Consider the following 13,540-nt stretch of genomic DNA (forward strand, 5'->3'; position numbering starts at 1 on the left):
AGGGGGAGAGGGATGGGGGAGGATGTGAAATGGGTATGGGAGGGAGGGGAATGTGTATGTGTGAGGTGGTAATGGGAGGGAAGTATGTAAGAGAGGGGGATGAGGAAGTATGTGACAGGGGAATAAGGGGGTGAGGGAGGGGGATTTGCTGGGTGTAGTCTTAAATCTTTGGTGAGTGAGAAGTAGGGTAGGGTGCTCTCTCTCTCTCTCTCTCTCTCTCTATCTCTCTCTCTCTCTCTCAAGTGTGGCTCCATCCCCCTCCTCCTCCTCCATCAGAACTCACCTGCAACACTAGCAGCACTTTGCCTCTAGGAACTCGTTGTCCTCCTCGAAGGTGACCTCCACGAAGTCGGAAACCTCCTTGCCCTCCTCCTTCTCCTGAACCTCCGCCTCCTCTTTCCCACTGCCATCTCCCCTGTGGGTGTCGGAGGTCTTCAGGGGAGTAGGTAGGCTCTCCGCGTCGTGTTGGCTGTGGTGGGTTATTTTGAGAGGTCTTTCGATATCCGTATTCCTGTTCGACGCCCCAAGCTTCTTCCTGAGGTGGACCCAGTAGCACCTGCAGCAGACTAAACCCACCACGAGGTAACATAGGGAGAAGAGGGCGCTGATTATGTATACCCAGGTCTCTCCTCCTCCTCCTCCTTCGTCGGCGTCGTCAGGTGGGTCTTCTTGGCCTGTCAGCGTCCCATTGGTAAATATGTTGTTGTTGTGCACGGTGGTGGTGGTGGTGTATTGACTCCCACTGATCCCCAGACTCGACGTGTCCACCATTCTTCCTGTCTCTAAGTCCTCTTGCTTCTTCTTCTTCCTCCTCTTCTTCTTCTTCTTATTTTTCTTGTACTCCTTCACTACACTAATCAAGGACCGCCTCTTCTCCTACTTCTTTCCTCTTTAAATCTTAGGAGTGACCATTTTCCTTTCATTACTCCACATATTTGCCCCTTTAATGCTCTCCACTGTTTAAAAGGTTACCTCTCACACTCCCGGCACACTAGTGGTCAGGGCCCTCAGCGACGTGGATTACTGTACACTTGTTCAGGTCCTCCCTCATAACTTTCCAGTTTCTCTCACCATTTCTCGTCGGATCCTACACGTCTCTCACCACCGAGGGAGGAGCGACAAGGGGGTGGAGTCCCCACTTGGGAACTATACAAACACCGAATTTCAATGTCACTGCGTCTGTTGCATCATGGCGAGTAATGGGCGAGTGGGGAGGGCGAGTGGGGGGCGAGGGTGGGGGAGGGCGAGTGTGGGAGGGTAGTTTTGTGTGTTTTAAGGGGTTTGAGACTAAAGTGGGAGGATGGTATGGGGGTACGGTAGTTAGGGGTGGGTATGGATATATTGGTAGCGTGATGGCTGTCCTGTCAATACGCGTGGTGGGCAGCGAGCAAGAGGTGGGTGTTGGTGACGGGAGGACCGAAGGGATACTGGCTACCGTGAGGAGAATAATAGTGAACTCTGCTGCTACTGGGGTCCTGCGCTCTCTCCCTTGCTCTCTCTCTCTCTCTCTCTCTCTCCCTCCCTCCACCTTCAGACCATATCACCCCTCACTTCCTACCCACACCTCACCCTCAGTGTCAAGACCTCAGAATAAACAAACTGTACTCCAAGCTTTGTCAATAAATTTGTTAACCGTAAAATTACTTTCTCCTTCTCTCCATCTCCTCTCTCCCATTCTCCCCGTCTTTCTTTCGTCCCCCCTTTCTTCCTTTCATTTCCTTCTCTTCCCTCCCTCCTTTTTCTTTTTACTTCTTCGATTTTCCTTTACGGGGAGAACCTGGGCCTCTATAGGGTTTTGTAGACAGGGAGCCAGAGGCAGATCTCTCGGGAGGGGGAATTGTCTGCCTGACTCTCTCTCTCTGTTCTTGTTTGTTTATATGTTTGTTTGTTTGTATGTATGTCTGTGTGTGTATGTGTGTGCGTGTGTGAAGAGAGAGAGAGAGAGAGAAGAGGATCCACCTTTCTCCTAATCACATACATACATATTACATATATATATACCCCCACCCACACCGTACCCCACCCACACAGTACCCCTCCCCCACAGTACCCCCACACAGTACCCCCCCACACCTACTACACACCGTGGCTTTGTTCATCCTGGATATAAAATTAGAGAAACGGAAACGCCCAACTGCCCTTTTCTTACTCACTATATTGTACTGATCTTCCTTATTCGTCCTGGGGATAAAATAAGAGAGGGTGGATCGAACGCTTGTAAACAGAGGCCTTAGTCGTGCAGGGTAGAGGAATAAATTACACTTCTTCCTTCCCCTCCTTCTTCTTCCCCTCCTTCTTCTTCCCCCATTTCCTCCTCCTCTTCCCCTTCCTCCTGCTCCTCCCTATGGTGAGACACACGGCTTAGTGAAGGAATTATTTGGTTCCAGGTGATGTGAAGTTTTTGATGATTAACCTTACACCTATTTTGGGTGATTCTTCCTTTCTTTATCTACTCCTTGCTTCTTCCTCTTTCTTAATGAGAGAGAGAGAGAGTTGAGAGTTGAGAGCGGTGAGAGAAAGAGAATGAAATAAGAGAGAGAAAGATAGGTGTATGTGCGTGAGAGAGAGAGAGAGAGAGAGAGAGAGAGAGAGAGAGAGAGAGAGAGAGAGACTAACCCTCAAAATTCCTGAGATTATTTTAACATCAACATAATTGGAGTAGGTAAAACTTGACCTAATCGGAGTAATAGTTGAGTCAGGTCATGGCACAGAGGATGATGCCATAATTGAGTGCCAGGTAATATAACAGGCCATGGTCGTTACAGGGGTCGTTAGGGGCCATAGTCGTTAGGGGTCAGTCGTTAAAGGGGTCATTAGGTGGCATAGACATTACAGGGTCGTTAGGGGTCATAGTCATTACAGGGCTCGTTAGGGGTCATGGTCATTACAGTTAGGGTCCATAGTCATTACGGGAGTCGTTAGGGGTCAGTCGTTAAAGGTGTCGTTAGGGGTCATAGACTGGACTATCAGTGTAGACCAACAAGTTTAGGTGAGGATATCAGACTGGCAGGTGGAGATCTCATCAACAGGTGTGATAGAGAAGTCGTGGGAGAGTACAGGTGAGTACAGGTATTGCATCTCATCTGAGGTTTGTGTAGTGTGAATATATGAATGAGCTGGTGGAGGTGGGTGTGCCTAATGCAACGAGTTGATGACGTCACACTACCGGGGGAGGGAATATGGGCGTGGCTTCTTATTCAACGTGTTGATGACGTCACGTGCCGTAGTGCAGATGTGTTTTATGAGAGAGAGAGCGTGAGAGAAATAGCAGGAGGTAGAAAGAAAGTAAGACAGAAACAAGGAAAGAATGACATGAGAGAGAGAAAGAGAGCTGACGAACCCCTATCTTCTATCCAGGATGAACAAGGATATACCCACAAATGGAAAAAACCAACTTAACAGATTCACATATTTCAACCTAATCCAATATTCTTCAAGCCATATTTACTACCTATTAGGCTTGACATATTGTAAACACGACTGTTCTATAAAAATATGGTGGAAATAATGTTAAAATGGGATATATTCATGCGAGTGTTGCTGTCTTGAGTGTACTGGAGTAAATAATCACTCGTGGAGATATTGACAACGTGACTACCTAAGTTTCCCCTGCATTGTGTTCGTTTTCTTTAATATTCGTCCCAGTAATATATAATTCACTATGTAAATAACGGTACGTTGGGTGTGTTTATGGTAGCATCATTAATATAATATGAATGAGGATATTTTCATCCTAGACTTACATATATAAAGTTTGAGTAATATATGGTTTTAGATGTTAAAGACTATTGAACTAACGGGAATGTGTCTGTGCTGTGCGGTAGAGTAACAAACTAAAAAAAAAAAGAATTGAACTTTCTCCGTTTACTGTTATACCGTAACAGAACAATTACTAAAAGCTCTAGTTATATAATCCTATACTTAAATGCCATAGAAAGACTAGATCATTACTTAAAATGGTATTAATAAGAACTAAAGAGTTATATAAGGTTCATTTTGTGGGTTTTCTCGTCAATCAAAACATTCCACAGCTCTAAGAGTTCACCTATCACATGACGTGAGCTGAACTACTGTGTGCACTCCAAGGTTCGAATCCCTCCTTGAATTAGTGTATATGAACGTTTTTCTGCGTTTGATCTGCTGTTTGGTATGTTGGGTGTGGTGTGGCGTATGTTTGGATGTTTTATTGAGGTTTATTAAAGCATGAAGCTGTTTGTTGATGTGTGTGTGGGTGTGTGTGTGTGTTTTGGGTATTTCCACATTTCGTCATAATATTTCCTGTCACTTGGTACGTGTTTCTCAGTCCTCTCCCTTGTTTTTTACAACATTTATCAGAGGTTCATCTACCACCTAACACATATGTTCGTCAACACGGTAATGTCCCCATCAGGTTCAGACTTCATGAATTAAAAGCTGGGCGGGCCTGTCCGGGATTTGAACCCGGGACCTCCTGCACCCAAAGCAGGAATCATACCCCTAGACCAACAGGCCGATGAAAGATTAGGAGGATGTAGGATGTAGTGTAGGTTTTAGTATCCTACATTGGTATACATGTATTATACAGAGTGATAAAGAGGGCCTGTCCGGGAATTGAACCCGGGACCTCTCGCACCCGAAGCGAGAATCATACCCCTAGACCAACAGGCCAGTACTTTATTTATACCAGTTGTTTTAACACAAGATTCTTTAGCTAGAGAACGACTGGGTTTCTGACTGAAAACTTTTACAACGGGCCTGTCCGGGAGTTGAACCCGGGACCTCTCGCACCCTAAGCGAGAATCATACCCCTAGACCAACAGGCCGCTAACTAGTAGTTACAGTTCACCGTTAGTGCTGACACAGCAACCGAAAGGTTTCTACTAGAAAAGTTGAACCGGGCCTGTCCGGGATTTGAACCCGGGACCTCCTGCACCCAAAGCAGGAATCATACCCCTAGACCAACAGGCCGCTGATAATCCTCGCCCCCTCACAATACTTTATACTTTCATCTCCACACAAACCATGAAACTTTCCGAGTGAAAACTTTCGCACAGGGCCTGTCCGGGAGTTGAACCCGGGACCTCTCGCACCCTAAGCGAAAATCATACCCCTAGACCAACAGGCCGCTGAATATCTAGGATAAAAGTTGTCTACTAATACTGAATAAGTGTTGACAGCAATAATACTACAGTGAAATTGACTTAGAGGTTTACAAATGGATAGGCATGGATATAGAAAATCTACTGTAGATAACCGGTACAGTAGGCCGTGGGAGTAAAGTTTCCTGTGTGCCTCAACAGTGCAGGTAAACAACAGTAATCAGTAAGGCAACTTGACCAAGAATAACCGAAAGTTTCAGCTGCCTATAACCAGGAAGGACCTTTGTTTAGGGTCTTTACGCTTATGCTTGTTGACACTAATTACACACTGTCAACAGTCAACCTGATCTACAGTCAACCGTCAAGAGCTACACAGTTAATAGCCAGGAGATAGGCCTACACACAGTCAACCTGATCTACAGTCAACCGTCAAGAACTACACAGTTAATAGCCAGGAGATAGGCCTACACACAGTCAACAGTCAACCTGATCTACAGTCAACCGTCAAGAGCTACACAGTTAATAGCCAGGAGATAGGCCTACACACAGCCAACCTGATCTACAGTCAACCGTCAAGAGCTACACAGTTAATAGCCAGGAGATAGGCCTACACACAGTCAACAGTCAACCTGATCTACAGTCAACCGTCAAGAGCTACACAGTTAATAGCCAGGAGACAGGCCTACACACAGTCAACAGGATCTACAGTCAGCAGTCAAGAGCTACACAGTTAATAGCCAGGAGATAGGCCTACACACAGTCAACCTGATCTACAGTCAACAGTCAAGAGCTACACAGTTAATAGCCAGGAGATAGGCCTACACACAGTCAACCTGATCTACAGTCAACAGTCAAGAGCTACACAGTTAAGAGTCAAGAGCTGCTCAGTCATAGTCAAGAGTTACACAGTTAACGTTCAAGAACTAATCACTCAGTCAACAATGAAACTACAGTCAACAGTTAAGAGCTACACAGTCAAAAGTCAGTATCAGTAGACAATTTCTGTTCACTCATTATCAGCGGCCTGTTGGTCTAGGGGTATGATTCCTGCTTTGGGTGCAGGAGGTCCCGGGTTCAAATCCCGGACAGGCCCGTGTTAATTTTTTTTTCTTTTGAACTGTATTAAAAAAAAAAACTTCATGAAAGGAAATAGACCAAGAACACAATATTAGCCTCTTGAATGTGATGACTGAACACCTTGAGAACGATGATTTAACCCCTTGAGTACTGAGTGGCACTTTGGTCCCTTGAGTACTGAGTGACACTTTGGTCCCTTGAGTACTGAGTGACACTTTGGTCCCTTGAGTACTGCGTGACACTTTGGTTCCTTGAGTACTGCGTGACACTTTGGTCCCTTGAGTACTGCGTGACACTTTGGTCCCTTGAGTACTGCGTGACACTTTGGTCCCTTGAGTACTGCGTGACACTTTGGTCCCTTGAGTACTGCGTGACACTTTGGTTCTTGGTACTGCGTGACACTTTGGTCCTTGAGTACTGCGTGACAGGTGAGTACTGCGTGACACTTTGGTCCCTTGAGTACTGCGTGACACTTTGGTCCCTTGAGTGTGACACTTTGGTCATTACCGAGTGACTTTGGTCCCTTGAGTACTGCGTGACACTTTGGTTCCTTGAGTACTGCGCACTTTGGTCCCTTTGGTCCCTTGAGTACTGAGTGACACTTTGGTCCCTTGAGTACTGAGTGACACTTTGGTCCCTTGAGTACTGAGTGACACTTTGGTCCCTTGAGTACTGAGTGACACTTTGGTCCCTTGAGTACTGCGTGACACTTTGGTTCCTTGAGTACTGCGTGACACTTTGGTCCCTTGAGTACTGCGTGACACTTTGGTAACAGTAGCAGTCACACCATACCTCCAGGGTCTGTCACAAGTACCTCTAGTGTCTGTCACAAGTACCTTTGGTGTCTGTCACAAGTACCTCTGGTGTCTGTCACAAGTACCTCTGGTGTCTGTCACAAGTACCTCTGGTGTCTGTCACAAGTACCTGTTTACCATTACTACAGAAGAGGACAGTTGACAAGTGATGACAACAATGCCTTACATTATCAGGAGTTACTGTAGGGGGCGGACTGTCACCACGATGGGATGAAGTAAGAGGTACACACCACCAAGAGCTGCAGTTAAGAGCTACACAGTCAACAGTCAGTATCAGTAGACAACTATTGTAAATAATCTTTAATGGCCTGTTGGTCTAGGGGTATGATTCTCGCTTAGGGTGCGAGAGGTCCCGGGTTCAACTCCCGGACAGGCCCTGTGCGAAAGTTTTCACTCGGAAAGTTTCATAGTTTGTGTGGAGATGAAAGTATAAAGTATTGTGAGGGGGCGAGTATTATCAGCGGCCTGTTGGTCTAGGGGTATGATTCCTGCTTTGGGTGCAGGAGGTCCCGGGTTCAAATCCCGGACAGGCCCGCCCAGCTTTTCTAGTAGAAACCTTTCGGTTGCTGTGTCAGCACTAACGGTGAACTGTAACTACTAGTTAGCGGCCTGTTGGTCTAGGGGTATGATTCTCGCTTAGGGTGCGAGAGGTCCCGGGTTCAACTCCCGGACAGGCCCATTGTCAAATTTTTCAGTCAGAAACCCAGACGTTCTCTAGCTAAAGAATCTTGTGTTAAAATAACTGTTGTTCTTGAAACAGTGGCCTGTTGGTCTAGGGGTATGATTCTCGCTTCGGGTGCGAGAGGTCCCGGGTTCAATTCCCGGACAGGCCCTCTTTATCACTCTATATGGTACATGAATACAAATATAGGATACTAGAACCTACATCCTCCTTGACCTCCAGTAACCTGTTGGTCTAGGGGTATGATTCCTGCTTTGGGTGCAGGAGGTACCGGGTTCAAATCCCGGACAGGCCCCAGTTATGAACCATGACAGAATCTAGACACATATGAAGTGCAATAGACAGTCATCCATACAAGAAAAATACGCAGATTCAATTCTTACCTGGCGACAGTATTGTGTGAGATGAGTGACCTACCTGTTAATAAGTGAAGACCCACTTAAGGTACAGGTATGTATTAACCAGGTGAGATGGACCCGTGTTATATACAACATTCACAGTCGTAAAAGAGTAACATTCATCCCTCATAAGAAAGTAACACACCTCATAAACATTAATAGAAAAATAGAAAGTTAACTAATTTACACAAACACCTGCATAAACAAATCCAATTAACACTCTCCCCCTAACACTCAATCACCAACATACAATAACGAATAAAAATACTAATAACGATACAAAAATAACATAGTAAGTAGGACTCGAACTGGTACACTGCCTACGAATTACATGAAGAGAAACGCACCTGGACATACACACACACATACACACACACACACACAGCACATCAGCTGCATTAGCTGATTAGATAACTTTAACTAATATATAAATAGTATCTATAGCTGCGTGTTTTATTTGATGTTTGTGAGTTTGTTTACAATTAATTAGCTATATACGTATGATTATTGTAGTAACTAATGTGTTGTATTAAAAATATACAGTATAGTCATGCATTGGCAACCTTAATTAACTAGATAATTATTATACTAAGTCTTTTTTTGTTTCATATAATTAGTTAGAAATACTTTTAGCTTTTACAGTATATGTTATTCATATATATTGACTTATTAGAGTGATATTAAACCTAAAATAGAAGCTAGTGTTCAGTTTTGTGAGTTTAGGTTAGCTATGGGTGAACGGAACGGGATGACGTGAGAGCGAGTAAGAGAAAACGGAACAGAGAGGCGCCACGTCCCAAGATGTAATGTACAATGTTAAAGGGGCACCACGGACAAGACCCCCCCCTCAACATCATTATAACTTACGAATTAACCCCCAAGTAACATTTAATGAAACTATATATCATTAATTAACCCAAAAATAACAAATGTTATACAAATTACCGTAGAGCATTTAGAATAATTTTGTAGGATATATTTGAAAATTGGCTTTAGTGGAGCTATGTTGGTGGTAATAAGACAACATTAGTCATGAAACCTGGCACGGTTCATCACTCAGCTTACCTCCGTTTTCTTCTTCTTTTACCTGCCGTCTCACCTGTAACTAAATTACTCATAACACAAGGTACGTACATGAAGAGGGTTCAGCATGTATGTAGACTGTTTACATACACAAACAACGGTAAACTGTAAGCTAACGCAAACCAATATAACCCAATCCCAACTTATCCAACCTAATCCTAATCCTAACCTATCCTATCCTAAACTGCTGTTATTGTTGTTATTTGTGTTATTGATTTTGTTATTGGTGTTTTATTGTTATTTCTCTTATTTATGTTAATATTGATTGTATTAGTATTGTTATTGTGTTATTGGTTATTGAGGAGGGATCTTAGTGCATAACTTTTTAATAAATTGTGGAACGTATTTACAAAGACAAGTAAAAGAATAATTTAAATACGAACAACCACAGCCTAAATTACCCTTAACCCTAATCTCAGCCTTACCATACACTTGAACAGTACAAAAGAATAAACCACTTATCTTTTTATATATCCTGAGTCCAGACCAAGTGTACCACCCTTGGACCACACCCTCTCGCCAGCCGACCACACCCTCTCACCAGCCGACCACACCCTCTTGCCGACCACACCTCTCACCACACACCTCTCACCAGCCGACCACACCCTCTCACCAGCCGACCACACCCTCTCTCACCAGGCCACCACCCTCTCACCTGCCGACCACACTCATCTGCCGACCACACCCTCTCGCCAGCCGACCACCCTCTCACCTGCCGACCACACCCTCTCACCAGCCGACCACACCCTCTCACCAGCCGACCACACCCTCTCACCAGCCGACCACACCCTCTCACCTGCCGACCACACCCTCTCGCCAGCCGACCACACCCTCTCACCAGCCGACCACACCCTCTCACCAGCCAGGCTCGTCTGCTTCTCTCTGCCTGACCTGATGGACTAGACCCCACACAGTGCTGATACCATGTCGCCAATTATCAAACTAGTTTACCTCACTAGTACACAACATACAGGAACAAGGTAAAATATAGAATATAGCCCTAACTACTAAACAAGCAGTAATTACCTCTGAACAGTTAAGATAATTACCTCTAAAACCAATACATATTCGGTGCCACATCAGAAAACAATAATAATGATAATGAATGAATGAGTGAATGAGTGAATGAGTGAAACATCCTTACTCATGTTTTATAAAGGTAACCCAGCCAGACACAGACGGACGTACAGACACACGTGACTTTGTATAACACGGGGAGGTGTACTTAGATGTTATATATGGTATGGAGGAGGAGGAGGAGGAAGGGGGAAGTAGAGGAGGAGGAAGGGGGAAGTAGAGGAAGAGGAAGAGTTTATGAGAAGGGAGTTATATAAGTAAAGAGTATGTGTGTGTCATTCATTATTGTTATAGTGTGTCTGTGTGTGTGTCTGTGTGTGTGTGTGTGTATGTGTGTGTGGGTGTGTGTGTGTGTGTGGGTGTGTGTGTGTATGTGTGTGTGGGTGTGTGTATGTGTGCGTGTATGTGTGTGTCTGTGTGTGTGTCTGTGTGTGTGTGTGTGTATGTGTGTGTGGGTGTGTGTGTGTGTGTGGGTGTGTGTGTGTATGTGTGTGTGGGTGTGTGTATGTGTGCGTGTATGTGTGTTAAAAGTTAAAGCTGTGATGTTATATTTTCAAGCTTTGGTCAAGCTTTTAAGCTGTGGTGTTAAATTTTCTAGCTATTTGTTTATTTTTGTACCTCGGTGATAAGTTTGAAAAGAAATACCTTTTATTTTTTACAGTTGGGTTAGGTTAGGTTAGGTTAGGTTAGGTTAGGTTAGGTTAGGTCGGCTAAAATCTAAAAAGGTGAATTAATCTTGGTGGTCAAATCGTCAGGTGATCTCATTAATATTTTTACACATCAATTAACACTAAAAACTAAAACAATGTCAATATAAATTCAGTATTTTAAACATTACTCTTTATTGACGTCACCAACATACAAATCACACATGGAGGTTAAATAACTAATATAAACTACAATATAATGATTTAGAGTAACAAAGTTTATATATAAATTCCAGGACATATTGATAGCTACCAAATTTGTTTTGTTTTTATCGAGTTTAAGTAATAATATTGTTTTATAAATGACTAAATCATCAGGTATAATTAATTTACATCTTTTGGTGATAATAATAATAATAATAATAATAATAATAATAATAATAATAATAATAATAACAATAATAATAATAATAATAATAATAATAATAATAATAATAATAATAACAATAATAATAATAATAATAATAATAATAATAATAATAATAATAATAATAATAATAACAACAATAATAATAATAATAATAATAATAATAATAATAATAATAACAATAATAATAATAATAATAACAACAATAATAATAATAATAATAATAATAATAATAATAATAATAATAATAATAATAATAACAACAATAAACCAATACATTACAATAAAAAAAAAATTTCTCTTCTGAAAAACTAAATAAAATCCTACATGAATTTTCCCTCCGTGGCGAGAGCATTGTAATTACCCACTGTTTACACACACACACACACCTGTCAGCATAATTCCTGTAAATGATTAAACAGGTGTGCTAATACATTTACAATACAGTAGATACAAAATAAACACAAAATGAACAAGACAGATATATGAAACACTATATGAATGATAAGTATAAAAATGAATAAAAGAGAAGAATGAAGATAATATGATAAGAATGGTACAGTTAATGGGCAGAATAACACGCCTTTAACTTGGTACAGGAGCCACGAGCCAGCCGTAGCGGTTACCTTTAACAAACTATAGTGATACGTAACTAAAGACTAGATCTATATTGAGTTAGGGTCACCTGTAGCTTAGACACCCCCCTCCTTAGCTAATTATTTCACCTGTTGATTGAATACTCTATAGTTACCTGGGGAGTTTGGGTAAGGTTAGGTTAGGTTTGGTTATGTTAGGTTAGCATTGGGAGGTTAATCTTAAGGTGAAATAAACTGAGGTGGCTAATCTTCAGGTGATCCTTGAGTTCTTCTTCTTCCTCCTTCATGAAGTTTTGAACCTTGTGTTGTGAAACTTCTTGGAACTAAAGGATTATTGCGGTTCTGTGTTGTGGAACCTCTTAAAAACTTTACGTAATTTGGGGGATCCTGTGTTGTGGAACTTTGGAACCTTGAGGAGTTTTTGACCCCAACACTGACCAACCTCTTGACACTTTTTTCTTTAAGAATTTTTCCGTAATCTCTCCTCGAAGACGTCATCGAACTCAGCAAACAAGTTGGCAAAAGGGTTTAAGTTCTGAGGGCTGAGGTTCGTCGGGTACCTGGAGGAGGGGAAGCCGAGACTGGAGGTGGTCGTCTCTATGTCCTCGCCCTCGCCACCTTTCCTCGCGAAGACAGGACGTTTGATATCCTTCTGGGGTTCCTTAATGCTGCCTGAACTAGAACGCTCGTTTAGTAGGATACCTTCTCCAGATCTCAGTTTACTATATGAGTCGTCTTCCTTCGGCAGGCTCACATCGTCCTTGGGGTTGTAGGTGTTGTAAGGGTCGTCGAGGAATTCGTAGGTCATGACGGGTCCCACGGGCTTGTAGTCGCTGATGGGGGAGATGTAGCTGCTGGTCGGGGCCTTGTAGGAGCTCGTGGTAGATTCGTAACTCGAGGTTGGAGGGTAGTAACTCGGGGCAGGTGGGTCGTAACTCGAGGTTGGAGGGTAGTAACTCGGGGCAGGTGGGTCATAACTCGAGGCAGGTGGTTCGTAACTCGGGGAAGGTGGGTCATAACTTAGAGCCATGGCTTCGTAACTCGATTTCGGAACTTCATAAGACGGGGCATCGTAACTTTGTGTTTGAGGTTGATAACTAGGATTCGGGGCCTTGTAACTCGGCTCTGGTGCCTTGTAATCGGTGTTCAGAACTTCGTAAGCAGGAGTCGCGGCTTTGAATTCGTAAGTTGGGGAATCCTGAGTATATCCGGAAGTCGGCTCCTTGTAATCCGAGTTCTGGGTCTTGTAGTCCGACTCATGGTATTGAACACTGAACATCAATGGCAGGTTGGCGTTACCATGTCCAGCATACCCACCACCATTACTACTACCATGATCCTCACCATAACTCTTGCCATACCCTCCACCATAGCCACCCCCATCATGACCACCTCCACCACCATAACCACCCCCACCATGACCTCCTCCACCACCATAACCACCCCCACCATGACCTCCTCCACCACCACCACCATGACCTCCTCCACCACCATCCACCCCACCATGACCTCCTCCACCACCATAACCACCACCACCACCATGACCTCCTCCACCACCATAACCACCCCCACCATGACCTCCTCCACCACCATAACCACCCCCACCATGACCTCCTCCACCACCACCATGACCTCCTCCACCACCATAACCCACCACCAT

The 13,540-nt window shown here is 43.6% G+C and overlaps 1 protein-coding gene and 10 non-coding genes across 11 annotated transcripts; 5 read left to right on the plus strand and 6 right to left on the minus strand.

Annotated features, from left to right (window-relative positions):
• Nucleotides 1-4,419: 4,419 nt before the first annotated feature.
• Trnap-ugg lies at nucleotides 4,420-4,491 on the minus strand. Its single transcript has one exon. It is a non-coding gene; the product is annotated as a tRNA-Pro (tRNA).
• An 84-nt stretch (nucleotides 4,492-4,575) lies between these two features.
• Trnap-cgg lies at nucleotides 4,576-4,647 on the minus strand. Its single transcript has one exon. It is a non-coding gene; the product is annotated as a tRNA-Pro (tRNA).
• An 83-nt stretch (nucleotides 4,648-4,730) lies between these two features.
• Trnap-agg lies at nucleotides 4,731-4,802 on the minus strand. Its single transcript has one exon. It is a non-coding gene; the product is annotated as a tRNA-Pro (tRNA).
• A 73-nt stretch (nucleotides 4,803-4,875) lies between these two features.
• Trnap-ugg lies at nucleotides 4,876-4,947 on the minus strand. The gene has a single exon. It is a non-coding gene; the product is annotated as a tRNA-Pro (tRNA).
• Nucleotides 4,948-5,032: 85 nt separating this feature from the next.
• Nucleotides 5,033-5,104, minus strand: Trnap-agg. Its single transcript has one exon. It is a non-coding gene; the product is annotated as a tRNA-Pro (tRNA).
• Nucleotides 5,105-6,099: 995 nt separating this feature from the next.
• Nucleotides 6,100-6,171, plus strand: Trnap-ugg. The gene has a single exon. It is a non-coding gene; the product is annotated as a tRNA-Pro (tRNA).
• Nucleotides 6,172-7,275: 1,104 nt separating this feature from the next.
• On the plus strand, nucleotides 7,276-7,347 carry Trnap-agg. The gene has a single exon. It is a non-coding gene; the product is annotated as a tRNA-Pro (tRNA).
• Nucleotides 7,348-7,432: 85 nt separating this feature from the next.
• On the plus strand, nucleotides 7,433-7,504 carry Trnap-ugg. Its single transcript has one exon. It is a non-coding gene; the product is annotated as a tRNA-Pro (tRNA).
• Nucleotides 7,505-7,576: 72 nt separating this feature from the next.
• Nucleotides 7,577-7,648, plus strand: Trnap-agg. Its single transcript has one exon. It is a non-coding gene; the product is annotated as a tRNA-Pro (tRNA).
• Nucleotides 7,649-7,731: 83 nt separating this feature from the next.
• Trnap-cgg lies at nucleotides 7,732-7,803 on the plus strand. The gene has a single exon. It is a non-coding gene; the product is annotated as a tRNA-Pro (tRNA).
• A 4,537-nt stretch (nucleotides 7,804-12,340) lies between these two features.
• Nucleotides 12,341-13,159, minus strand: LOC121865085 (DNA-directed RNA polymerase II subunit RPB1-like). The gene has a single exon (XM_042364417.1). It carries the CDS (start codon nucleotides 13,157-13,159, stop codon nucleotides 12,341-12,343), a length of 819 nt encoding a protein of 272 aa, XP_042220351.1.
• Nucleotides 13,160-13,540: the final 381 nt, after the last annotated feature.

Source organism: Homarus americanus, unplaced genomic scaffold (assembly GCF_018991925.1).
Source record: "Homarus americanus isolate GMGI-L3 unplaced genomic scaffold, GMGI_Hamer_2.0 scaffold2539, whole genome shotgun sequence".
Taxonomy (NCBI): domain Eukaryota; kingdom Metazoa; phylum Arthropoda; class Malacostraca; order Decapoda; family Nephropidae; genus Homarus; species Homarus americanus.